The 24864-nt window shown below is 37.2% G+C and overlaps 4 protein-coding genes and 2 pseudogenes across 8 annotated transcripts; 5 read left to right on the top strand and 1 right to left on the bottom strand.

The window, feature by feature from the left end:
* Positions 1-342: 342 nt before the first annotated feature.
* On the top strand, positions 343-5003 carry AT5G35113 (annotated as a pseudogene; the record flags this gene model as incomplete). Its single annotated transcript has 1 exon — positions 343-5003.
* A 6337-nt stretch (positions 5004-11340) lies between these two features.
* Positions 11341-12510, top strand: AT5G35111 (annotated as a pseudogene). The gene has a single exon.
* Positions 12511-14170: 1660 nt separating this feature from the next.
* On the top strand, positions 14171-15055 carry AT5G35110 (uncharacterized protein). Its single transcript, NM_001344095.1, has one exon. The coding sequence runs from the start codon at positions 14307-14309 to the stop codon at positions 14643-14645; it is 339 nt and encodes a 112-aa protein (NP_001318673.1). The 5' UTR covers positions 14171-14306; the 3' UTR covers positions 14646-15055.
* A 1621-nt stretch (positions 15056-16676) lies between these two features.
* Positions 16677-19080, top strand: AT5G35100 (Cyclophilin-like peptidyl-prolyl cis-trans isomerase family protein). Of its 3 annotated transcripts, none has more exons than NM_001344094.1 (3): positions 16811-16829; positions 17066-17841; positions 17915-18372. In NM_001344094.1, the coding sequence occupies exons 2-3, from the start codon at positions 17178-17180 to the stop codon at positions 18121-18123; spliced, it is 873 nt and encodes a 290-aa protein (NP_001330066.1). In that variant the 5' UTR covers positions 16811-16829; positions 17066-17177; the 3' UTR covers positions 18124-18372. The 3 variants fall into 3 exon arrangements, with proteins under 3 accessions (NP_198360.3, NP_001330066.1, NP_001078636.1); NM_001085167.1 differs by lacking the exon at positions 16811-16829 and having other exon boundaries at positions 17192-17606; positions 17715-17841; positions 17915-18299; NM_122901.4 differs by having other exon boundaries at positions 16677-17841; positions 17915-19080.
* Positions 19081-19245: 165 nt separating this feature from the next.
* AT5G35090 (uncharacterized protein) lies at positions 19246-20212 on the bottom strand. Its single transcript, NM_122900.2, has one exon. The coding sequence runs from the start codon at positions 20044-20046 to the stop codon at positions 19567-19569; it is 480 nt and encodes a 159-aa protein (NP_198359.1). The 5' UTR covers positions 20047-20212; the 3' UTR covers positions 19246-19566.
* A 1485-nt stretch (positions 20213-21697) lies between these two features.
* Positions 21698-24426, top strand: OS9 (ER lectin-like protein). The gene is made up of 8 exons (NM_122899.3): positions 21698-21950; positions 22028-22104; positions 22827-23030; positions 23108-23182; positions 23275-23369; positions 23451-23517; positions 23595-23701; positions 23901-24426. Exons 1-8 carry the CDS (start codon positions 21857-21859, stop codon positions 24028-24030), a joined length of 849 nt encoding a protein of 282 aa, NP_568525.1. The 5' UTR covers positions 21698-21856; the 3' UTR covers positions 24031-24426.
* Positions 24427-24864: the final 438 nt, after the last annotated feature.

The raw sequence follows: 24864 nt of genomic DNA, 5'->3' as shown, positions 1-24864 counted from the left end.
AGTTTAATTGTTGCTTTATTGGTTGGTTAAGTATTTATGAGAATATTTAATTATATTTTTTTATATAAAAAAACGTGTCGGGTTATTTCAATTTGGTATCAAAGCGATCACGTTTCTAAGATGTATAGAAAAAATTAATTGATGAATTATTTTCCTGATGATTGATGTGGGATAGCTAGGGTGTTAGCATACTGAGGATTGATTATGGAGTGTTTAGTCAATTGTGTGTTGTTGCAGTCCTAGCATCATCTTCTCCAAGCCTTAAATGAGATTCCACGGTAAGTTGTTTGTGATATATTTGTTTGTTCTAGTTTCTTAGCCTTTTGTTCTTGAGTAGCGCAAATGGTTAGAGAAGCTGGAGTTCGTGGTCGTGGTCGTGGTCGCGGTAAAGGACGAGTCTTCGAGGGTACCGGCGAGAGTGATGACCACAGTTGAGCAGAGTGTGGGTTCGCAGCCTGAGTTTGTGGAGTCTGGGGCTGGAGACGGTCTTGGTGCCGATATAGCTGGTACAGCCGGAGTGGGGGCTAGTGGAGCTGGTGTCGGTGCTGGTGTGCATGCCGTTGGTGCTGAGGACCCAGGAGTGATGGGTGCCGCAGTCGGAGGAGTCCAAGTTCCAGAAGTTGGTTTGGCGAGCCTGTTTAGACAGTTGTTGGAGCGGTTACCAGGTGTGGTACCAATGCAGGCTCCAGTTGCGCCACGAGTGGCGGAGGTGCAGAAGAGGGCTGTGGTTGCTGAGGAGGTTCCATCTTATTTGAGGATGATGGAGCAGTTGCAGTGGATTAGCACTGGGTATTTTACTGGTGGTACTAGTTCTGAGGACGCCGACAGTTGGCGATCGCGGGTTGAGCGGAACTTCAGTTCGAGCCGATGCCCGGTGGAGTATCGGGTGGATCTGACAGTGCATTTTGTAGAGGGGGTGCACATTTGTGGTGGTGGATGTGACTGCCATGAGAAGGCCAGCAGATATATCTTAGGCAGATTTTGTGGCTGAGTTTAATGCCAAGTACTTTCCGCAGGAAGCGCTCGACCGTATAGAGGCTCGTTTTCTTGAGCTGACACAGGGTGAGCGGTCGGTTTGGGAGTATGACCGAGAGATTAACTGATTCTTGATGTATACGGATCGGGGCATGGAAGATGACCAGCCCCAGTTGAGGAAGTTCTTGAGGGGACTTCGACCGGATCTGAGGTTGCGGTGTAGAGTGTCGCAGTACGCCAAGAAGGCGGCACTAGTGGAGACGGCTGCTGAGGTAAAGACAGTGAGTCTAGCGGTACAGCCGAAGAAGACTCAGCAGCACGTGGCACCTAGCAAGGGCGGCAAGCCTGCGCAGGGGCATAAGAGGAAGTGGGACCATCCTTCCAGAACTGGACAGGGTAGTCGTGGAGGATGTTTTTCTTGTGAAGGCCTTGTCCACAAGGTAGCGGATTGCACGCAGCGAGCTGAGACGAGGGAGTGCTACCACTGTAGAGAGAGGGGACATCTCAGGCCGAATTGTCCTAAGCTGCAGCGGATGGTAGTGGCAGTAGTACAGCCGGCGGTGCAGAAGGGAGCGTAGGTGCAGCAGGGAGTGCAGGTGCAGCAGGGAGTGCAGCAAAATATGCAGCAGTTAGCACATATTGCAGCAGCACTACGCGTGAGATACGTGGTACCAGCAACAGAGCGATCACTGGTATGATTTCTGAGACTCAGACTTTGTGAATTATTTCTGTTTTTTTTAGATATCATTGTTTTGTGATGAATGTTAGGGTTCTTAGCACATGAGGTTTGTGTAGGGACCTTATTAGTGGGCGATGTAGAGGCCCATGTTTTGTTTGACTCTGGAGCATCGCATTGCTTCATTACTCCGGAGAGTGCCTCGCGCGGCAACATCCGTGGGGATCTTGGTGAGCAGTTTGGAGCCGTCAAGGTTGCTAGAGGGCAGTTTCTAACGGTTCTAGGGAGAGCTAAGGGTGTGGATATTCAAATTGCAAGAGAGTCGATGCCAGCAGATATGATTATCAGCCATGTAGAGTTCTATGATGTTATTTTGGGAATGGATTGGTTGGATCATTACAGAGTACATCTTGATTGCCACCGTGGGAGAGTTTCTTTTGAGCGGCCAGAAGGGAGGTTGGTTTATCAGGGAGTGAGACCTACCTTAGGGAGTCTCGTCATCTCAGCAGTGCAGGTAGAGAAAATGATCGAGAAGGGCTGCGAGGCTTACCTGGTGACGATATCTATGTCGGAGTCTGTGGGGCAGGCTGCACTGAGCGACATTTGGGTTGTTCAGGAGTTCGAGGATGTGTTTCAATCATTGCAGGGATTACCACCATCACTGTTTGATCCTTTCACGATTGAGTTGGAACAAGGGACAGCGCCGTTGTCTAAGGCACCCTAGAGGATGACTCCAGCAGAGATGGCAGAGCTGAAGAAGCAGCTAGAGGATTTGTTGGGTAAGGGATTCATTCGTCTTAGTACTTCACCTTGGGGAGCGCCAGTGTTATTTGTGAAGAAGAAGGACAAGAGTTTCCGCTTATATATTGACTACCAGGAGTTGAACCGGGTCACCGTGAAGAACAAGTACCCTTTGCCAAGGATCGATGAGTTGTTGGATCAGTTGAGGGGTGCTACTTGTTTCTCAAAAATCGATTTGACGTCGGGTTATCACCATATCCCGATAGCGGAGGCAGATGTTCGCAAGACTGCTTTCATGATGGGATATGGATATTTTGAGTTTGTGGTGATGCCTTTCGGTTTGACTAATGCACCTACAACGTTCATAAGGTTGATGGAGAAGTTGCGGGAGCAGAAGCTGTTCGCTAAGTTGAGCAAGTGCAGTTTTTGGCAGAGAGAGATGAGTTTTCTGGGTCACATTATTTCTGTAGAAGGAGTTTCAGTGGATCCGGAGAAGATTGAGGTTATCAGAGACTGGCCTAGACCGACGAATGCCACTGAGATCAGGAGTTTTCTTGGGTTGGCAGGGTATTACAAGAGGTTCGTCAAGGGGTTTGCGAGTATGACACAACAGATGACTACGCTGACAGGGAAGGATGTTCCTTTTGTGTGGTAACCGGAGTGCGAAGAGGGTTTCGTGAGCCTGAAGGAGATGTTGATCGGTACACCAGTGTTAGCATTGTCAGAGCATGGAGAGCCTTACATGGTGTATACTGATACCTCAAGAGTTGGTTTGGGTTGTGTTTTGATGCAGGGTGGAAAGGTTATTGCCTATGCATCGCGGCAGTTGAGGAAGCATGAGGACAACTATCCTACTCATGATTTGGAGATGGTTGCGGTGATCTTTGCCTTAAAGATTTGGAGGTCTTATCTTTATGGCGGGAAAGTGCAGGTGTTCACGGATCATAAGAGTTTGAAGTATATCTTCACTTAGCCAGCTGAACCTGAGGCAGAGGCGATGGATGGAATTGGTGGTTGATTATGATCTGGAGATAGCCTACCATCCTTGTAAGGCTAATGTGGTTGTAGAGGCGTTGAGCCGTAAGCATGTGGGTGCGGCTCCAGGGCAGAGTGTTGAGGCCTTGGTGAGTGAGATTGGTGCTTTGCGGTTGTGTGTTGTGGCACGGGAGCCATTGGGATTGGAAGTTGTGGATCGAGCAGATTTTTTGAGTAGAGTTCGGTTGGCTCAGGAGAAGGATGAGGGGTTGATTGCGGCTTCTAAGGCAGAGGGCTCTGAGTATTAGTTCGCAGCTAATGGGACTATCCTTGTGCATGGGCGAGTTTGTGTGCCTAAGGATGAGGAGTTGCGATGGGAAATCTTGAGTGAGGCTCATGCGAGCATGTTTTCCATTCTCCAGGAGCGACTAAGATGTACCGGGACCTCAAGCGGTACTATCAGTGGGTCGCGATGAAGAGGGATGTAGCTAATTGGGTCGTAGAGTGCGATGTTTGCCAGTTAGTTAAGGCTGAGCATCAGGTGCCAGGTGGCCTGTTGCAGAATTTACCCATTCCTGAGTGGAAGTGGGATTTTATCATGATGGATTTCGTGGCTGGGTTGCCTGTGTCGCGAACCAAACATGTTATTTGGGTGATCGTGGACCGTCTGACTAAGTCAGCACATTTTCTGGCCATCAGAAAAACTAATGGAGCGGCGGTGTTGGCTAAAAAATATGTGAGCGAGATCGTGAAGTTGCATTGAGTATCTGTGAGTATTGTATCAGACAGGGATTCCAAGTTTACTTCTGCGTTTTGGAGAGCCTTTTAGGCAGAGATGGGCACTAAGGTGGAGATGAGCACGGCTTATCATCCTCAGACAGATGGGCAATCTGAGAGGACTATCCAGACGCTTGAGGATATGTTGTGGATGTGTGTCTTGGATTGGGGAGGTCATTGGGCGGATCACTTGAGTCTGGTAGAGTTTGCTTATAACAACAGCTATCAGGCGAGTATTGGGATGGCTCCTTTTGAGGCGTTGTACGGGAGGCCATGCAGGACACCGTTATGCTGGACCCACGTGGGGAAGAGGAGCATATATGGTACAGATTATGTTCAGGAGATCACGGAGAGGATCCGGGTTCTTAAGCTGAACATGAAGGAAGCTCAAGATCGACAGCAGAGTTATGTTGACAAGAGGAGGAGAGAGCTTGACTTTGAGGTTGGGGACAGAGTGTATCTCAAGATAGTCATGTTGTGAGGTCCAAACAGGTCTATCTCAGAGACTAAGTTGAGTCCGAGGTACATGGGTCCGTTCAGGATTGTTGACAGGGTAGGACCAGTGGCATACAAGTTAGAGTTGCCAGATGTTATGCGTGCGTTTCACAAGGTCTTTCATGTGTCGATGCTGAGGAAATTTCTTCACAAGGATGATGAGGTGTTGGCTAAGATTCCAGAGGATTTTCATCCAAACATGACTTTGGAGGCGAGACCAGTGAGGGTTCTCGAGAGGAGGATCAAGGAACTTTGACGGAAAAAGATTCCTTTGATCAAAGTCCTATGGGACTGCGATGGTGTGACAGAGGAGACTTGGGAGCCAGAGGCGAGGATGAAGGCAAGGTTCAAGAAGTGGTTTGAGAAGCAGGTTGCTGCATGAGTTTGCCTATCCTTGGTTTCCAGTTTTAGTGTTGTTGAGTTTTTGAGCTTTTGAGTTGTTGTTCTTATTTCTCTTTAGTTTGGCGTTGTAACGATCATGACATTTGATGATTTATAAGATAAGTATTTTTTTATTATATTTGACTTGAGTTGTGTTGTTAAAGAATGTGTTGTGCGGTTTCCAAGAATGGAAAGTTTCCCAAAAAGGACTTGTCTATTTTTGGAAAGTTTGAGTAAACAACCTTAGAGAGAGGTGTGTTTACGAGATGGCCGAGAGTTGGTCATAAGGATGTTCCCAAGGGGATATGATGGATGGTGAGGCATAAAGGTGTCTTACGCGAATCCATGAGAGAGTCTGGAGATATGCTCGGAAGCGTTTAGTATTGTTGCTCGAGGGACATGAGGGTCCCAACAACTTGTGAGGAGCGGGGTATGCTCCTGAGGTACCGGTAACTCGAGAGACTTGGTGTCTTTAGAGTGTGAGGGGTACGGTGGCTTCGGATGACGATCCGAGAGCACGCTTTATCGTAACTCGATGACTTTGTGGTTGAGAGTGAGCCGACACAACTCAGGGTTTGACTTTGAGTGGGGAAGATAATACGTGTGATACCCGAGATGCCGTAGGCCGAGGCCTGAGAGTGACAGTTTATGCTCGAAGATTGCGGTTTGAGAGTGGAGAGTGAGTTGTGAGCAATAATGACTAGTAAATCTGAGTATACTGACTGGATAGAGAGACCTAGAGGGGGTCTTGTTGGAGGGTGTGCAGACCGTAGTGATGGTTGCACGGAGTTTATTGGAGTGGAAGGGTGAAGCTAGATTCGAGGACGAATCTATGTTAGTGGGGGAGAATTGTAACGCCCGTGAACCGGAATATCGGTTAGGATTTGTATTTAAATCGTCCGGTTTAATCGGTTGGATTAATTGGAAACTCTAGAGTGTGCCTATAAAAAAAGAAAACTCAAAATTAGGGCTTTAGTTAGCCACTTTTCGTTTTATAAAGGAGAAAAAGAGAGAGAAGGAGAAGAACCAGAATCGTTAGGGTTTGGGAGAAAACGATTTCGACATATCAAATCGTTGTCAAAGGTAACGAAATTTGGTAGAGTTATTCCCAAGTCTTGTATCGTTATTCTCCAGTTTACAGAAGTGGATTTGGATTAAAAATGGTTGAGTTATTCGCGGTTTTGTGAGACACGTTTTCTCATACGCAAATTAGGACCAGCGGGGATTGTAACTGAGATCGTGGTTTCGTCTAGTTTCAGATCGGCACGAGATTGTGTAGGACGCTGACGTCTAAGGCTAGCGTTTCACCGGACGGATTTGATAATTAATGGTTGGTTTGTATGTTAGGGTTTCGTCTTTGAGACTGTTTATTTCTGATTTTCATGTACAATATGCTTCAAGGTTGCTTTTTGGTTGTAACTTATTGTAGAATGTTTCTGGACTGTTTCAGACGCAAGGAGAGTCTCTCATGGGTTTAATTGTTGTTAGAATCAATTTGTTAAGGTGAATGCGTGACCATGAGCTTATCTGAGCGATTGGGTTGTATGATTTGTTTTGTGTGATGATATGTAGGTGTGGTGAATGTGTTTTTGGGTGAATTGTTCAATGACTGGTTTGTTTATGTTGTATTTATGATTATACCCTTTTAATTGCTTGTGTGTATAGCTCGTAGATGGGAGGATCGCCTCACTAAGTATTTGTGATAATACTTACGCATCTCTTTCTTTTGGTTGTGACTTATTGTACGACGTTTCTGGACTGTTTCAGACGCAAGGAGAGTCTCTCCTGGGTTTAATTGTTGTTAGAATCAATTTGATAAGGTGAGGGCGTGACCATGAGCTTATCTGAGCGATTGGGTTGTATGATTTGTTTTGTGTGATGATATGTAGGTGTGGTGAATGTGTTTTTGGGTGAATTGTTCAGTGACTGGTTTGTTTATGTTGTATTTGTGATTATACCCTTTTAATTGCTTATGTGTATAGCTCGTAGATAGGAGGATTGCCTCGCTAAGTATTTGTGATAATACTTACGCATCTATTTCTTTTTTGGTGCAGGTAAAGATAAAGTGTGATCGTGGAATCATGGCAAGGAAGAGAGGATGATTTCGGAACTCGTTTGATTTATTTTTGTGTTTTGGTTATTGGAACCCGGTTAGAGTTGTGTTAGGATTGTTAATCATACTTGGTTTTTGTTGGTTGAATTGTTTATTTATTCATTCAATAGTATTTTTTACTTGCGGTTTAAATGTTGCTTTATTAGTTGGTTTAATTAAGTATTTATGGGAATATTTAATTATATTTTTTTAAAAAAAACAAATGGGTCGGGTTGTTTCAAAATGAATAGAACAAAATCTAAGAAACAAAACCCTAATTAAGAATCAAATAATAAAGAAATACTAGCTAGAACTAGATAGATAATCGAGAGAACGGAGAGATTAGGGTCCAAACAAAACCTTTTGTCTGAAGATTTTACCTTGGAGATGGAAGAGACTGTAGAGGCGGTGAGAATCAGAGAAGGGAGAGTTAGGGTTCGAGGGCGGAGAGAATCGGAGATTAGGGATTGAGAGCTGAGAAGACAAAAACAAAGAAACAAAAACCCTAATTAAGAATCGAAAAATAAAGAAACCATATATATAATTAGAGAGATAATCGAGAGAATTGAGAGATTAGGGTCCAAACAACACCCTTATTTGTCTGAAGATTACCTTGGAGATGGAAGAGACGGTAGAGGCGGTTAAGTTTGCATATATAGAAAAAATCTTCTTCGCAAATCCCTTGCAAATTTGTTAGGAGTTTGCAAGGAGCGGAAGAAAAACCAATTAAAACGCGTCACCTACTCCGACGGAATGGCGAGGAAACCTAGCAAATCCCTCGCACATTACTAATAACAAAACGATAAAAATTCGAAATTAGATGGTAAAACTCGAAATTAGAGGATTACACTAATATTGTTTACCTAAATAAATGAAATAGAAATTATAATCAAAATCAATTTATAATTAAAATTTAATTAATTTGAACTTTGCACTTTTTTTGTTACTTCGTAGGAATTGAATAATCGATTTGTTAGATTTTGTTTTAAAAAAAAGAAAATACAATAATAAACATTTATCTAGATTCATTTTCGGAATCATTATAAGGTTTGTTATCATCATTAGAGTCTACTTGGTCATCAGACTTTTCGACTTCGTCCAATTATTCTTTTAGAATCGTCATTGATGTCTTCTAGTTCTTTGTTTTCTAGATCAATGTGTATAACTTGGCTTAAGCATGTTTGAGCTCAGTGAAAAGGTTTAGGGTTTATGTTTTGATTTAAGAAGTTTAAGAAGTACTATTTTAAGTAGTTTTTTAAAATAAGCTTTTAAGACAATATTAAAATAAATTTTAAAATAAGCCTGTAGATTCTTCTGTTTGATCAATCAAAACCCCTTCCTAAACTGTACAAGCTTTTTCAAGTAGGGGAAAACAATTCTTAATTGTTGGGACAAAAATACTTTGGAGTTGATTGGATTTGCACCAATGTAATCCATAAGTTTCAGACACAATAGAGTATATGAACGATAAGGGGAGTTGATGTATTGAATCCGCCGGGACTGACAGGGCTCGAACCCACAGCTTCCACCCGCGGGAAGAGGATTGTACCATAGAAGCAAGGAGGTAAACCTCTTTCCAATATATAACATGAATTCTAGCAATGTAGTTGGGTTTTCATGATGATCCGATGATCCTTCTAGAAGATAGATCAGGTGAACTCAAACAATCTTTCTAGTTACTTCTTTAAGAAGTTTTTTTATATAATGTATTTGATTTTGATTTATGATTTTTGCATTTCTTACGTTTTCTATCTATAGACACACCAATTTTCTTAAAACGTGTTCACCGAACTAGAGACTGGCTCGCAAATCCGTCGCAAAAAGTGCGACCGATTATGGTACTCGTAAGTTCCTCACAAATTATGAGGAATATATTACTCGCCAATTTTGCGAGGGTTTTGCGATATGTGAGTCCGCCCTCGCATGTATCTCGCAAAACCATAGTAAATTTGCGAGGCACGTTATCCCTCGCTAAGTTCCCTCGCAAATCTTTTGTTTTTTTGTAGTGCTGGTGGCTATAATTTGAAACCCTAAAGTATATGTCACATATCAGGAAAGCTGAGTCTTCTTGACGGAGAAGTTTACGGCGGAGAAATACCATGCATCAATGTCTTGAGTATAATATTTGGTGGAAAAAAATAAATAGATTATTGTTAGTGGTTATGAATGTTGTGAGTTGTGACTTTCTCCACATCGAACCTAAAATTGAATGTAAAAACCATTAATTGTTTTTATGAAGCTGCTATGCTATTTTGCAACATAATCCGTTTGATCATTGTTATAAAATAACTTTTATGTTGGATATGATGACATAATTTATATTAAAAAAAAATTAACATCAAGAAAATTTCTTAATTCTAAAATAGTGATCTCATTCCCAACCTAAGATAATCATCAATGACTAAAATTATATGCTAAATTCCAATTACAAAAAAGTGTTAAATTGCCCATATATATGTTAAAATTTTCAAATACTCCCTTTGTTCCTTTTTTATTTGATTGTTTAGAAAAAACACACATATTAAAGTTGATTTTAAATATATTATTTTGTTGTGTTTTACAATTTCCTATAACTTTAAACCTATGATATTCGATCTTTTTTATTAACGTTTACAATTCATCAATAATAACTAATAAATATTGCATAGAAAACCTAAAAAATTCAATCTTTTTGAAACAAATTGTTTTCCTAGAAACTCAAATAAAAAAGAACAGAGAGAGTATATACTAATTCAAAGTTAAGGATGTAAGCTTCTAGAGGCGTACACATAAGAATTTAAACGACCAATTGCGGTTGGATATGTCATTTGATGACATTTTAGCTATTACGTTAGTTTACATTTTTAAATTCTAATAATTTTAATTTAAAAATACTTTTGAAAAGAAAATAAAACAATATATAGAACAAAAAGAAATGTAAACTTTTTTAAAAAACAAACATATGGAAAAACAAAGAATGTAAAATTTTGTTAGTAGAAACCAATCACGGTTAGGTATATTGCTAATTAATTTTTATGAATTTCATTAGTTTAATTTTTGAAGTTCTAATAATTTTTAATATTAAGATATTTATGAAAAGGAAAAAGCAATATTTAAAGAAGAAAAAATGAAAACTTAAAAAAAATAACACGTGGAAAAACAAAAACTTTAAAATTTTGTTAGTAGAAAATATAAATAATATCATTAAGAAATTAAGATATTTATAAAATAGAAATAAATATGGAAAATATAACATTAGAAAGAACATATGAAAAAAAAAAAAAAGGAAAATTTTGGTATTAGAACATATAAAAAATAATTATTAGTTTCACTAAATTTGCCAATTTTCTCTCTTAATCATAATTAGGGGTTGGAATTTTGGTTTAATTTCGAGTCAAATTTGATTTGGTTAGATGAGGAAAAATACAATTAAATAACAAAATGAAAAATATTCATTAACCAGTTCTTCATGATTCTCACTAAAATACGTCATATCCATGTAACTCGTTCTTATATCCATATTCAGTTTTTCTCCATGTTTATGCCAAACAAATCCTTAATTAAACAAATGACTACTAACTCTTCTACCCGAGATGATGTATTTTTCATTCTTACACACTGTACTATAGGCTGGCTATTAGCGAATGTCATGAATTCCTCAACTTCTACGACGTATTCAGTTGACAAATTCCCCGTCACTATATCAAATCTCTTGTACATCCAATCCCGATAGAAACCGCCACTACCGCCATGATTGTAGTTTCCCGCCATTATACAATAAACTAAACTTTTATTTTTTTCTTTCAAATCGTTTTTTCTCTTTTTTTTCTTTTGATGTTGTTTTGTTTTATTGATGAATAAAGAGTGTGGTGAATTTTCATTATATAGACGATTCTTTATGACTATTAAACGACTACAGGTTGTAGTCGTAACATAATTAGGTGTACCTACCCGGGAATGCAAAAAACGTATTTTTCAAATGTATTATACGACAATTAGGCGACTACATGACGACAAAAGAGAGTAGTCGTATTATAGTCGCCAAATAAGCGACAAAAGAATTAAGTCGGAAATGTAGTCGTCAATTGGCGACTATAATCTCTATTCAATATCATAGGCATCAAATACTCGTTAATTAACGATTATGTTCTGACACAATTTGTTAGTCGCTATTGAACGACTACTCAACGACTAGTTACGTCGTTGTCGTAAAATAGTTGTAAAATAGTCGCACAAGAAGACGACTACGATGATTGTCGCTTTTGGTAGTCGTTTTGTAGTATATAAACTTCAGAAGATGTAATTCGGTAACTCTAGAAAAAACTCATGTGACTTTGACTTCAAAGTGACTTCCTTTTGGATCTCTCAAACTTAAAAAAAAGGACCAAAATGACTTATATATCAAACTCTGCAAAAAAATTAACCTTGTCAGCATAACATTTTTTTCTTTCACCTCTTTTGTTTTCCTTGCATTTCAAGAAACTTAGTATAATGGTTATTTTGCTTCTTTACTTCTAAACGTTTTCATACTTACATATAGGGATGTGACGATTCGATTCTGCTAGACGATACGTCAAGCTTCAGAGGAGAACAAAACGCGGCCCCAAACCGCAATTCAGCTCGTGGATTTAATGTGATCACTGATCAATAACATCAAATCAGCGTTGAGAAAGCATATTTCCCGGATTGTATCTTGCGTTAACATCTAAGCCATTGCAGCTAGAGACTCCGTCGTCTTCTCTTAGTCTTGTTTTGAAACTTAAGAAAATTAAACCGGTCTAACATATGAATTCGTCTTTATTTATGTTGAAGCTTGGAGGGCTGAATTGGATGTGAAAGTAGGAAGAAGAGATGCAAGAACGGGGGAGTCAAACGGCGGCGAATAGGTTTAGTCATTTTTGATTCCTGTTTTAGGTTTGTAAATAAATTAGGAAGCTTTATTTTTTTCAATTACTTTTGAGAGAAAATAGGGTAGATTTGGGTTTAAATTTTTATAAAAACCCATCTTACCAATTTACAAAAAAGGTATATATGGATAAAAATTGTTCTGGATTTCCTTTATATCCAATTTCCATTTAAATTATTAACAAAAATGATCTTTTTCCAAATGCAAAAATTATTAACCAGCCAAAAAATAAACAAGAGTTGGTAATGTTTTTGAAAAGATAAGCACAAAAACGGCTCTATTTTATATATATATATATATATATATATATATATATATATATATATATCAAATTTTAAATTGCGATTAGTGATTTTAATTCATTAAAATAAACACCGCAATATTTAAAGTCTAAAGAAACAATATCTGTCATTTCCTATCAAATAAAAACAAAAATATCAATTAAGCTAGATATGTCAGGTAGTTTTAAACGAAGGAATTTTCTCATTATAATTTCATATTCGAGGTTTTTTTCATTAATAATTTTAATAGTTCAGAAAAAAAATTATATACGTCTTCGGAGATCCTTTGATATCATTTTCGGGTTTTCCGAAAATAATAACACTTCGATTTGAATTTTTTAAATCTTTGCCTCGGACAAGATTTGGACTTGATGGCGCTCCGAAGAACTTTTTGGGTCGTAAAATATTGTGGCTCGGGGCGTGATGGAAGATGAATTAGTTATCCCCGAGGTGATATCTTAACCTCGAGATTCTCCCAAGTTTGGCTCGGGGGAAACCAAAGAGATCCCCTTTCGAACCCGAAACACTCTTTCTGGCTCGGAGTGTGTTTACAGGAAAAACACCCGAACCGTTTGCTGTCTTCCGCAGCATCCTGGTGGTGGTGTTCTGTCGAAGTATTTCTTTTTCCGGTTCGGGGCGTGCTTAAGGAAATAGCACCGGAGCCTTTGATCAGCTCTCGAGGGTTCTCCCTTCATCGGGGGCCAAGCCTGTCGAGGTGCTCGTTGCTTCTATTCAGCTCGGTCTCTGGGGGAATCCAACCCCAACAATGACATCGCCGCATTTGGAAGAAAGTATGAGGAATTATGAGTGGTTCTGTTTTGCTAGCTAGGCTATGAAGATTAGCATACAAGTTCCGTTACGTTTACGCAGCTTGGCATCTTTAGAGGAGAATTTGATTATCGATGGTTGTATGTGGACATCTTCGATATGTACTATCAAAAGATCTCTTGGAGATGGGTTTCCTTGCTTGGCTTGTTATGTCACGAGTTTTTCAGTTTTTGATTCTTGTATTGTTCATTTGTGGTTTCCCTCTTCTATCATTGTATTTCTTTGGCCTTTTTAGTATTAATCTTCTGCTTCTCTTTTATAGGGTTTTAGTTCCTAGAGATATTTTTGTTTTCTGCTAGTTTATTATTTCAACCCTCCAAGTATTCCGCTTTCATAATTTTAATAGAAAAACGAGGCGACTAAAAAATGACTTCGGACAAGTGCTAAAAAAACTTGTAAAAGAAATCTTTTGATTCATTCCATCAAATCAAACATTTAAATGCTACACATCACCATCAAATCAAACATGTAAATGTATATATTTTGTTAAAATTAATTTGTGTTGGCATAAAGCCACTCCGAATGTTTGAAATAGTAAAATTGTCACCTTGATAATTTGTTGTATGAGTTCAAAATTTTAAAAATTTAAAGTATAAGTAAGTGCCACCATAAAGCTTTTTTTTTATGCTATTATTTTATATAAAAGTAGACTATACATATCTATAAATAAAAGTTAAGAAGGGGGTCTAAATTAAACTATTAGGGAAATTCTTCATATGAAAGGAACGTACAGAACCAAACAAATATATTTTCATCGCTTAACTAGTCATTCCCAAATTAAATTAGAAAATGGATTGTTAGATATCGATCTAGCTAATTAAATTCCACCTAAATTTTGGTTATCTACTACAATTTCTCATATGAAAATATATATTCTTTTTTAAAGTAAAAAGAAGAAAAGAAGAAATATAATAATAAGAAGAAGAAGAGGTGGTTTGGTCAAAAGATCCCGAAAAGAAAGCATTAACACATAATTCACACGCTTCTCATGTACAATCGCCACCTCCTTTAACTACTATTTCTGCATGGCTATAAAAAAAGAATCTCTAGTAACCCTAAAAATCAGAATTCATTTTTTGACAACAACAAAAGAAAACTCTCTTCGTCAACCACAAACGCGTTTCACTCTTCGTTCACGTCGGGGAATTTAAAAAAATCTCCTTCGTAACAAAAAAGAGAAAGATCAAGAAGATTGTCGTGATGGCTGCCGGATCCATGGACGGAATATTCCGCAACATCTTTGAAGGTTGCATCTCTAGCTGTGACTCTTCCATCCAACGACGTCCATACCACAAGAACTGCGGTTGTGCCCTTCACGAGAGATCTCGCGGTGGAGGTTCAGCGACTCCTTGTCGTCATGGAAGGTCTGAGGTCGTTATGTTCCCTATCCAACGATCTTGGAGTGAAGGAAACAGTTTGGCTCTGCATCTTGCCTCATCTTCTTCTTCCTCTAACCTCCAGTCACTTTCGTCGTCTTCGTCTATTTCTACCCTTGCATCGTTATCTTCGACCGTGTCTGATATTGATTCTCCCATTTAAGGCATGAACTATTATTAGTTCCCATTCATTAATTTTTTGTCTTTTATTTGTTTGTTTCGAAGAGAGTCAAATTATGTTTGGTGTGTGATTGGAAAGGTTTCATGAGTTTCCTTGGATATCAAAGGAAACTAATTCAAATGTTGTAATATAATGGTCAATTGTAGGGAGGCTTTTCTATAAAATTTGTACAGAATCATGTATTTGAGCGTAATTATAGTTTTTTTTGTATGATGTAAATTTATACATAAACCGTTTGTAACATCGAGAGATGAAATTTGGATTGGAATGCGAGAAAAATAATTTTATTTTAATTTTTGTAATATGATCTTCAAGCTATTTCTTCTTATTTTATGTTCTTCGGTTACCACTGTCTTCATATTGTTTTGATTATACTACGCTATCATTTGCCCAAATCTCTTGACATTCTAATGTAGAGTTGTTGAGCGACTTGCTAAGATTGTTTTCCAAGAAAAAAAAAATTGTGTATTCCATACGTCTAAGAGAAAATATTTGTTTACTATGTGACTTAAAAAATATATAAATTTAATTATTTTATAGTTATATTTGGTAATGACTAATGACATTCAATCCGAATATCTGATCATTGACATTCAATTTGAATTTTGGCTCAAATAGAGGTTAGCAGAGATAATCCGTCTACTGGATTAGCTATACTGGAGGAGAATGTTTTTTTTTGGTTATTGTTCTTTCATTGATCGGTATTTGGAGAAAAAATATAATTTTTCAGGATATTGTTCGAAAGATTAATATAACGAAACATCAAATATGAGTTTGTCTTCAACGGAGCCTACTTCCCTGCATACAAATATAGAAGCATTAATTTGGGCGAAGTAATGTCTAACGGCCAAGCAGAAGAATATAGTTTCTTTCGTCACGAACTTTTATGAACTCATAAAAATGGTGACATGGTGTACATGTCTTCACCAAAAGAGTGGCCCATATTTTCGTCATATCTCGAGGAAATCGTAAAGTGTAAGTAAAAATTTTCTCTTGTTTTTCTGTTTCATTTGTTTCTTATCGAGTTAATGCTAGAATAGGCACATGTACACTAGCATAAAATGTCCGCACTAATCCACAATTTGATCATGCACGTAAATATTGTTTTCTCAGGTTGCCTACCTACTTTTGTTTGTTATATCCTTGATAACATTATCATGTTCTAACATTTTCAACCTTGCTACTATTGTAATATGGTACAAAAGAAATTGAAATATTTTATGCATGAGATGAGACAACCAAAAGAAAATAAAAATGGTTAATAAAATATGAAAAGAATTGTTAACAAAAAAAAAGTAAACCGCAATACCTTTTTTCGTCTAGTAAAATAGTAAAACTGGAGAATTCTCTTTCTTTTTCTCTAGTAAACCGTAATAGTAAAATCCGTCCCACCATCTAATCCAGTTTGGTAAAATTAAACATTTTTTTTTTGTTCTAATAATATTTTTATTAAAAGAATTATAATTCAAATCAATTTAAAAAGTTTTCTTTTGAAATGGTTATTTAATTTTATAGATTTCATATATTATATATATTCTAAACGTTTTTCGTTAAATATTCTAAACATTTTAGAAACTTTAAATAACTATAATATTTATCTTTAATAAAATCCTAAGATTTTTTCTTTTTAAAAGTAATTAAAATTGATGGAGATATATTAAATAAGGAAATGCTAATAATTAGGAATATTATTTAAATGATAATAATTAATGTTAATGACATTCCTTGTAAATAAGTTCCAACTTGAGGATTTATTTACAAAAATGGTTGCAAAAATATATATGTAGATAACATGTAGATAACATGTATTTTTATTTCAGTTGTCTTTGATGTCAGATTGAATAACCAGTTTGAGTTTTTGTCTCAAGAACAGTGGTTTTGTAAGATATTTCTTTCATAATAAAGAAACAGTAAAAAAGAAAAACCGCAATACTTTTCAAAAAACAAATATGAAAAGAATTAAATAAAGATAGTAAACTGAAAGCCTTGTCCCTATTGCATTTTGCCATCTCCGTCCGATTGGTGAGGTGTGATGGTGTTTGTACTTGTGTCTCTGGTTTTAGCATCCTCTTGATTTTCTCTCTGTCGGTTTGCTACTGGTTTGACTTCGATGTAAGGTCTATCCAATTTTATTGGTGCTTCCGACGTTCACATTAGGAAAGTTTGGTGAGAGTTTCTGATCCTTTTGCTCATTTTTAGTGCTTAAATCTTGTTTTTCTCATAGTTTTTGACCTTCATTAGAATTTTGTCTCTTGGTTTGATTTCTTTGATTTAAATTAGTTTTCCCATATCTGTTGGGTTTTTTCTTCCCTCTTTTGGATTGAGTTTCTGGAGACAATCCATTGATCCACCGATTTATATATTTTAACTTGTATCCTACTTTGGTTTTTAATAAAATTTAGAGGACAACAAAAAAATAGTAAACTGCAAGCCCGACCCAGTAACCTATTAAGGTCCAAAACGACATCGTAGAACATAGCAAGTAAAAGAAGAAAAGATATAGAGATAGAGACAATGATATCATCATCATCATCATCCAACATGGCATCATCATCAATCCTCATCCCTCCGATTCTCACCCGTCGTAATCTCCTCCTCTCCACCACAATCGCCACCGTAACTCCACCACCACCAGCTAAACCACCTTCCCCCGACATCACAATAACCGATCGAGTCTTCCTCGACTTCTCCCTCTGCCCCACCTACTTCCGCTCAGATCCCTCCGCGACACTCTCCTCCACCACACCTTGCTCCGATTCAACTCCTCTCGGCCGCGTCGTTCTCGGATTATACGGCCGTCACGTTCCCATAACCGTCTCAACTTTCAAACGTATGTGTACTTCATCTTCCACATCTTACAAAAACACACCTGTCCACAAAATCTTCCCTGGTCAGTATTTTCTCGCCGGAAGACAAGGAGGAGGACGGCGAGATACGGCGGAGGTTGGTTATTCACTCAGAGACTTACCTCGTAACACCGACGTTGTTAATTCCAAAGCTTTTTTACTTCCTCATGCTCGTGCTGGTGTTGTTTCTCTTTGTTTATCTGAGAATGATGATGATGATGATATTAGACTCGATCCTGATTATAGAAATGTTGAATTCTTAATCACTACTGGTCCTGGACCGTCTCCGCAGCTCGATGGCGGTAACATTGTATTCGGAACTGTTCTTGAAGGTAAAAGATTAAGCTTTTTCTTAAGAACTCTTTAGGAATCTTGGAATTGAATTTGGTGAGTTTCTACTTGCAGGATTAGATGTAGTGACGAGTATTTCTTCGATTCCGACGTATAAGCCGTCGGAGAATATTAAACAGTTTAACGATTTTGCGGAGTTTCTTGGAGACGAGAGAGCTCAAAACGCGAGATCTTTGTGGAATAGACCTTTGAAGACGGTTTTCATTAGTGGCTGTGGAGAGCTTAAGGTCACTAATCCTTCACTCTCTCCAACTTTGCCTTAATTATCGTATCTTCGTATATATATATATGTGTGTGTGTCAAATCTTGTTTATAATCATGCTTCTGCTTCTTCTACTATATGAAAATGAAATTGTAATTTAATCCTACTCTGGTGGTTGCTAAAGATTAGTATAGAGAAGAGCTTATATAATCATAACATTGAGGTTGTTGTTGTTTGACTTGCCCTCCGGAACTAACCTTCTAGTGGGTTGTAATCATCTGCAGAGAAAGTAATTTAGGATAGAGCGTTGTTTACGGTTTGAGTAACCCTGTTTGTGGTCTGGATTTTCAAAGGTGAATCCCAATGAGGGTAGAGAAACGATTTCAGGTGTTTTTTAGTGAGTGAAGGATTAGTGTGTGAAATGTTTCAGTTTGTTGCGGTCATGCCGTTTATGATTGAGAAAATTGTGTATGAAAAAAATGAAGTAGAATTGTGAGAGCTCCCTAATCAAACCAGATGAATTAGAATCCGTAAAAGTTTTGAGACAGCTTTAACCGAACTTTGTTCGCTATGAGGGCAACAATGTTCCTTTATTAGTGAGTGGAGCCGAGGAGGTTGCAGAGCAGACATGGTCTACTAGAACAAGGTCTCTTCCTGGTGTGTATATCCTATGTTCTTAGATAATAAGCTGCGGTGAGTGTAGATTTGCAGTACAAGATTGCAGGGAAGACAAAGAAAGTGGATGAATTAAAGCATGATAAGAAAAGCCAGAGTTCCCTGAGGTCAATCAAAAGTTTCGAGATCCTCTAAAACTGACAAAAATGAGTTTTTATTGTAACCCTCTGCCTATTCCATATTGCTTTGTGGAAATGCTTCATTGGATTTGATTCTCTCGAATACCAACATTTAAGTGCAATTTTAGTGGCAGTGGACATATATGCGCAAGTGTGCACATCTTCTCGGCAGTGGATGTTACAGTCACTTTTCGAGAGATTTTCAGTTACATGGCCTTCCTCGATCGATGTTTTCTAATCGTTATTGTGTCTTCTCATAACAATTATTTCGTCTAGTATTGCTTTCCACCTACAAGCTGGTGGTTTTTACTCATCTATGATCGATTTGCTTCTTTTCAACTTAACAAGTGGTCTTTTTGGCATGCATGTACAGAGTTTTGGAATAATTCATCCATCCATTCTTCTTTACAATATACACATGACCATGAAAAACTACATTTTCTATATCGTCTATTCTGGTTCTGGTACAAGAGTTCATTATGAAACTTCTACAATTCTTTCATATTTCTCTATGTTATGATCAACAAAAAAATTTGAAACGACGACATTAGCATTGGCATGCACATGTCAAATAGTAAACACTGTCCGATCCCAACTATTATTATATCAACAACAAGTTTTTTTTTTTTTTTTTTCTCAAAACAACTTTTGTATTTACATTTGCTAAAAACATCAGATTATTTGGTAGATAGAAATGTGTGATTCATTCTTTACCGCAAAAGGTTTTGAACCGTATACGAAGAATCCGCGGCCTTGGCCGAAGAAGGCGGTGAATGAGGCAGCCTAGCGGAGAAGTTACGTAGCGGAAAACGGTCGATATTGTCATCCTCATCTCCTTTATCAAAGTTAAGCGCATAGCTCGACGGATCGTAATGAAAGTCAGCAGTATGGCGGCGAATATGCTTCCCGTGACCGCCAACGCCACCTACTCCACCGCCCATTCGATGGATCAGACTCTTACATTTTTCATGTGACTTGGACAACGTCCTAGTGAGTCTTGGAGATTTGGTCTTCATTCCACCACCATGTGGGCTTTGTGTAGATTTCTCGGTGGTGACCGGGGATGATGGTAGGTCGTCGGGAATGTTGTCGTGGTGGTGATGATTGGTCGTACGAAAACATCCGGCGATGCAAAACCTTGATTTGAGTTTCTTTTGTAGAGACAAGTTGGTCATTGTTTCGCTTCCCATTTTTTTTTTACAAAACCAATGTTTGTTGGTTAGATCAACAAAGGAATGCAAAAGAGAAGGAAGACATTGAAAGAAAGATCAAATCTGTATTAGAGGAAAGAAAAACAAAACAGAAAACAAGTGATCGACGAGATATTTGGTTGATTTTCATTTATTATTTTTTCTTGAAATGAACTGTTTAACCAAAACTTCGGAGGAGAAGTTGAAATTCTTTACTATTTTAGGAATATTTGAATTTCCAATTAAAATGAGGTTCAATTTTGTTTCACGTTAAATATTAATGAGTCTTTTGACTTTGTGAGCAAGGGGGGACATATTTAGGGTAGGAAAAATAATATTTATAGTAATTTATTAAATTAGTTAAGATTATAAAGTTAAAAGGATAATATGAAAATTTTGGACCAATTTTGATTTGTGAATATAGTAACGGCATAGCTAAAGCCTAAAAACATTTAATATTAAAAGACCTCATTGGATTTTATTTTCTCGACTGTCACATTTTTGTTTTGGCAGAGGTCTTTTATCCATGTAACTCTATTCAGTATCCACAAACAGTTTTGGAGGATCAATATGGGCCTTAGAAATGAATTAAGATCATACTTCACTAGAGAATGTGCACTCAAAGAATGTGTTGCGAGGTTTCATCGTTAAATTTGCATTAAAGGTAAGGAACTTGAAGATCCCATAGCAAAATTCCATCTCTTTGGTGAAGTCGTTGTCTAGTTGTCACCGAAGCTATAAAGGCATACTTGGAAATCCTTCATTTGAACCAAATTATTTGCTGCCAGGCTGCCAGCAGTGCCTGTCTTGTGAAAAATGAGGCTCAAAATAACTTTTTTTTTATGGGTTTATAGAAGAATTTTTTTTTTTTGAGACCAAATCTTAAAATGTTATGAAAATGAAACCTATGTATTCAATAGAAAATAGATAAAAATTAAAAATTGAGACTAAATCTAAAAAATTTAGAAAATGAGGCAACAAATATTTTTGAGGTATAATTTTGATACTAAAAACCTTAAAACTTTTGGTGGCTCAATACCCATGTTTCTTAGAAATATGTCATGGGCCGGGCCTGACTGCCAGTCAATGGAAGGACCATGAGGGTGTAGATAATGCTATATATTTGAGATTGTAAATATAGCTGATAAACTATATTTACAACGAAAAATATTTAAATTCTGACTTAGTTAATGTAAGTTTAGGCATAATGGAAACTTTTGTTTATAAATACGATAAAATAAGCCGTGGGAAAATCGTTTTCGCACTTTCGCTTTAAACTTTTACTCATAATTGGTTTGAAATTTAAATCAATGAAAAAACTAAGTTAAAACTTTAAATTGCTTCAACCTTAGTTGGTTTTTTGTAAGTTCTTCTTATTTTTTTCTTGTTTATGTTAGATATGATTTTTCATCAATAAAAGTAGACGTTAAAAAAAAAAAATTACAAATCATTTATATAAAATTGTTGCATTTTCGAAAGAATTTTTTTATAGTTTCCATTTGATTTTTGTTTCTAGAAGTGTAATAAGAAAATAAATCCACTTTTAAGTTTTGATGAATTGGATAACCGGTTTGAACGAAACCTGGTTTTGATGAAATTTTTCCCGACACTGTAACACGATAATTAGATTTGTTGAGTTATAACATTACGTGTCGAATTTTAATTGGATGTCCTGCGTGGCCGTCTTATTAGTCACATCACCGCAGCTAATAACACTCGACGAGCGACCTCATCGTCTACATCGCCGTCGCCTGTTACCGTCCGGTGCTATTCTCCTTCACAATCTCACATTTTTCGTACCGGTTAGAAGATGAGAATCACGCAGATCTTGTTATGTCTGGTAATAGTGGCATTGTCTTCAAGCTCCCATGTCTGGTCCGATCAGATCTTCCCAGCTCATCTAGGTCTATATCATTTCCTCTCTTCTCATAATTTTCCGATCAATTTCGAGTTTTGTCTTGATTCAATGTTTTATGTATAGTTGGAACATTCAGCAGAAACAATCGTGAACCAAAGTACAAGATTGAGTTCCTTCCTGAAGATTCACCTTTTCACCCGGTAATAACGCAATCTTAAGATAGATTTCAAAAAGCTTAATTTTTGCACTAATTGAATATTAATAGTAGAGATTCTCTGTGATTTTGGTGTTTGATCTCTAATATTGTTATTAGTCACACTTTAGATAGATTTGAAGCTTACGTTTTCTCTATGACATGATTTACTATGAGTAGAGATAGTTGTAACATAGAGATTGTCACTAACAGGGTTAGAATCTGGAATCTATGGTTATGGTGGATTAGATTAGCTTTTTTAAATCACAATTTAGATTGATTTGAAGCTTATTTTTGCCATGTGACCTGAGTTACAATGATTAGTGATAGTTGTAACATAGAGATCCTCCGTTGTTTTGGTGTTTTTTATTCTCTAATATTGTTGTTTATATGGTGGTAATCTGGAATCTGTGGTTACGATGGATAAGAGTATAGTAGTTTTGAAACTTATTTTGCACTTTGATCTTAAGTTACAATGAGTAGAGATAGTTTTAAGTTAGAGATCCTCTGTGGTTTTGGTGTTTAGATTCTCTAGTATTGTTTTGTATAGGGTGAGAATCTGGAATCTATTGTTATGGTCGATAAGTGTTGGCTTTTTTTTTTATCACAAGCTATTGATTTAAAGCTTATTTTTCACTTTGACATGAGTTACATTGAGTAGAGATAGTTGTAACATAGAGATCCCTCTATGATTTTGGCGTTTTGGTTCGCTAATATTGGCTTTTATAGGGTGATAATCTGGAATCAATGGTTATGTTGGATAAGCATGGAAATCGGTTTTTATGTTACTTACCGAAAGAGGAAAAAGCGACGAGTGGATGGACTTCTAGTCAGCAAAATATTAGTACTGTGATGATGGAAACACAGCAACTGGTGAAGCTAAAGACTCCTGATGAATTGCTTCAACCACTTAGTGAAAAATGTCTTTTTAGGGTAAGCATTTCAAAAATGGTTTCTTTTGACCCTATTTAACAAATTCTTGAAACTAATCCCTCCCTGGATTTGAGCAGCAAGAGGGTTGGTGGTCTTATGAGTTTTGTCATCAGAAGTATGTGCGGCAGCTACACGTTGAGGATGAAAACAAGGTTGGCTTTTATTGGTTCTCTTTTCTTACTCTTCTTTAATCCTTCATTGAATCACAATCTAATGGTATGGCCCTTGTATCCTGCCACTGCAGATTGTTCAAGAGTTTTTTTTGGGTACTTTTGACCCAGAGGCAACTGCGGCGTTTAATCAAACTGTTTCTGATGCTTCAACTGATGCATCTCAGAGGTATAAGCTGAGGTTTTACATAACCTTTATAGCAGCAGAAAGATATATCTCAGCTAATCTGTTATGGTGGTGTGGTTGCAGGTATCACTCTCATGTATACACCAATGGGACCACCTGTGATCTTACAGGATCACCTCGCGAAGTCGAGGTATGTAATCTAGTTTACTACATTGCATTTGGGCTCATTGAATTATGATTCATTATGCTTGAAATTGCTCTATGCAGGTGAGGTTTGTATGCGCAGAAACAAGGGCAATGGTCACTTCAATCACTGAATTATCAACTTGCAAGTACGCACTGACTGTTCAGTGCCCAACCTTGTGCAAGCATCCGTAAGCAAAATCTCATTTACTTGAAAACCAGTTTTCAAAGTGAATTTACTCCTGCTCCATTGAAAGACCATGTCGTAACGGAAACACTAGTGTAACTATATGTTTCATCTTGAATGCTAATTACCAAACACGAGTCACTGCTTTATAAGTAAGCTTATGATCCGTTAGTTTGTTAACCTTGTTCTTGTGGAAATTGAAGGCTGTTCCAGCTAGAGAAACCAGTGTCACACACGATCCACTGCAATGCGATCCCAGTGGAAGAAGACGCAACAAGAAACAAGGAAGAACAAGCAGTAGACGAATCACCTAAGATGATAGCTGATTCTTGAAAACCGCCTAAGTGAATCACCTAAGAGTAAGAGTTAACAGCGACTGTATATACAAGAACTAGCATATCTCCATTTTCAGTGTTACCCGCTGTAGTGATCATGGTTTCAATTGGGATCGCTTGCTGGTAGGATGATGATACTCTCTCTGTAATTTTTTGCATACTTAAAATAGCATTTCAATAGAAGGTACTGATAAACCACTTGTGAAGCAAAGACTGCAAGCTTCATGTAACACATATGTTTCCGTTTCACTAATGAATTTGTTCCAAGTGTAGGCTGATTTTGTGTGTGTTTCTTCTATTTTGGTAAAGTTATATATTTGTAATCGAAGAATATGTTTACAAATTGATATTTAAAGTAAATTTGACAACTAAAAACCTTTGGTTTTTAACAAGTTGAGAAGATAAGAAATAAGAGAGAACGCCTTTTTTTCTGTGTCCAGAACCACTTGACTCCCTAGAGCTGCCTAGTTCAAACAAATGACAAATGTGAAACGCAAATTTCAATTTTTGAGCTTCATTAATGTCATATTGGTATAAACAATAATCATTAGTGATTATCCATCTAGTTTTTGATTTTATTTATATAAGACTTAGCCATTAAAAGTCTTTCTCTCCAAGCTACAAAACTTCATCACCAAATCTTTTGTTTGTATATATATGGTTGTTCGTTGTTAATCATAAGACATAAGATGAAAAGCAAACAATTATTTTTTTTCTCGTCTACTCTCTCACTCTCATATTTCTATTTTTATAATATTTTTTTTTTGCTTATGATTTATAACACGTTATCAGCATGATGTCTTTACCGCTTGAGCGTTTATGAGATAAGTAA

This window comes from Arabidopsis thaliana, chromosome 5 (assembly GCF_000001735.4).
Source record: "Arabidopsis thaliana chromosome 5, partial sequence".
Classification (NCBI taxonomy): Eukaryota; Viridiplantae; Streptophyta; class Magnoliopsida; order Brassicales; family Brassicaceae; genus Arabidopsis; species Arabidopsis thaliana.
This window is presented reverse-complemented; position numbering and strand designations above follow the sequence as displayed.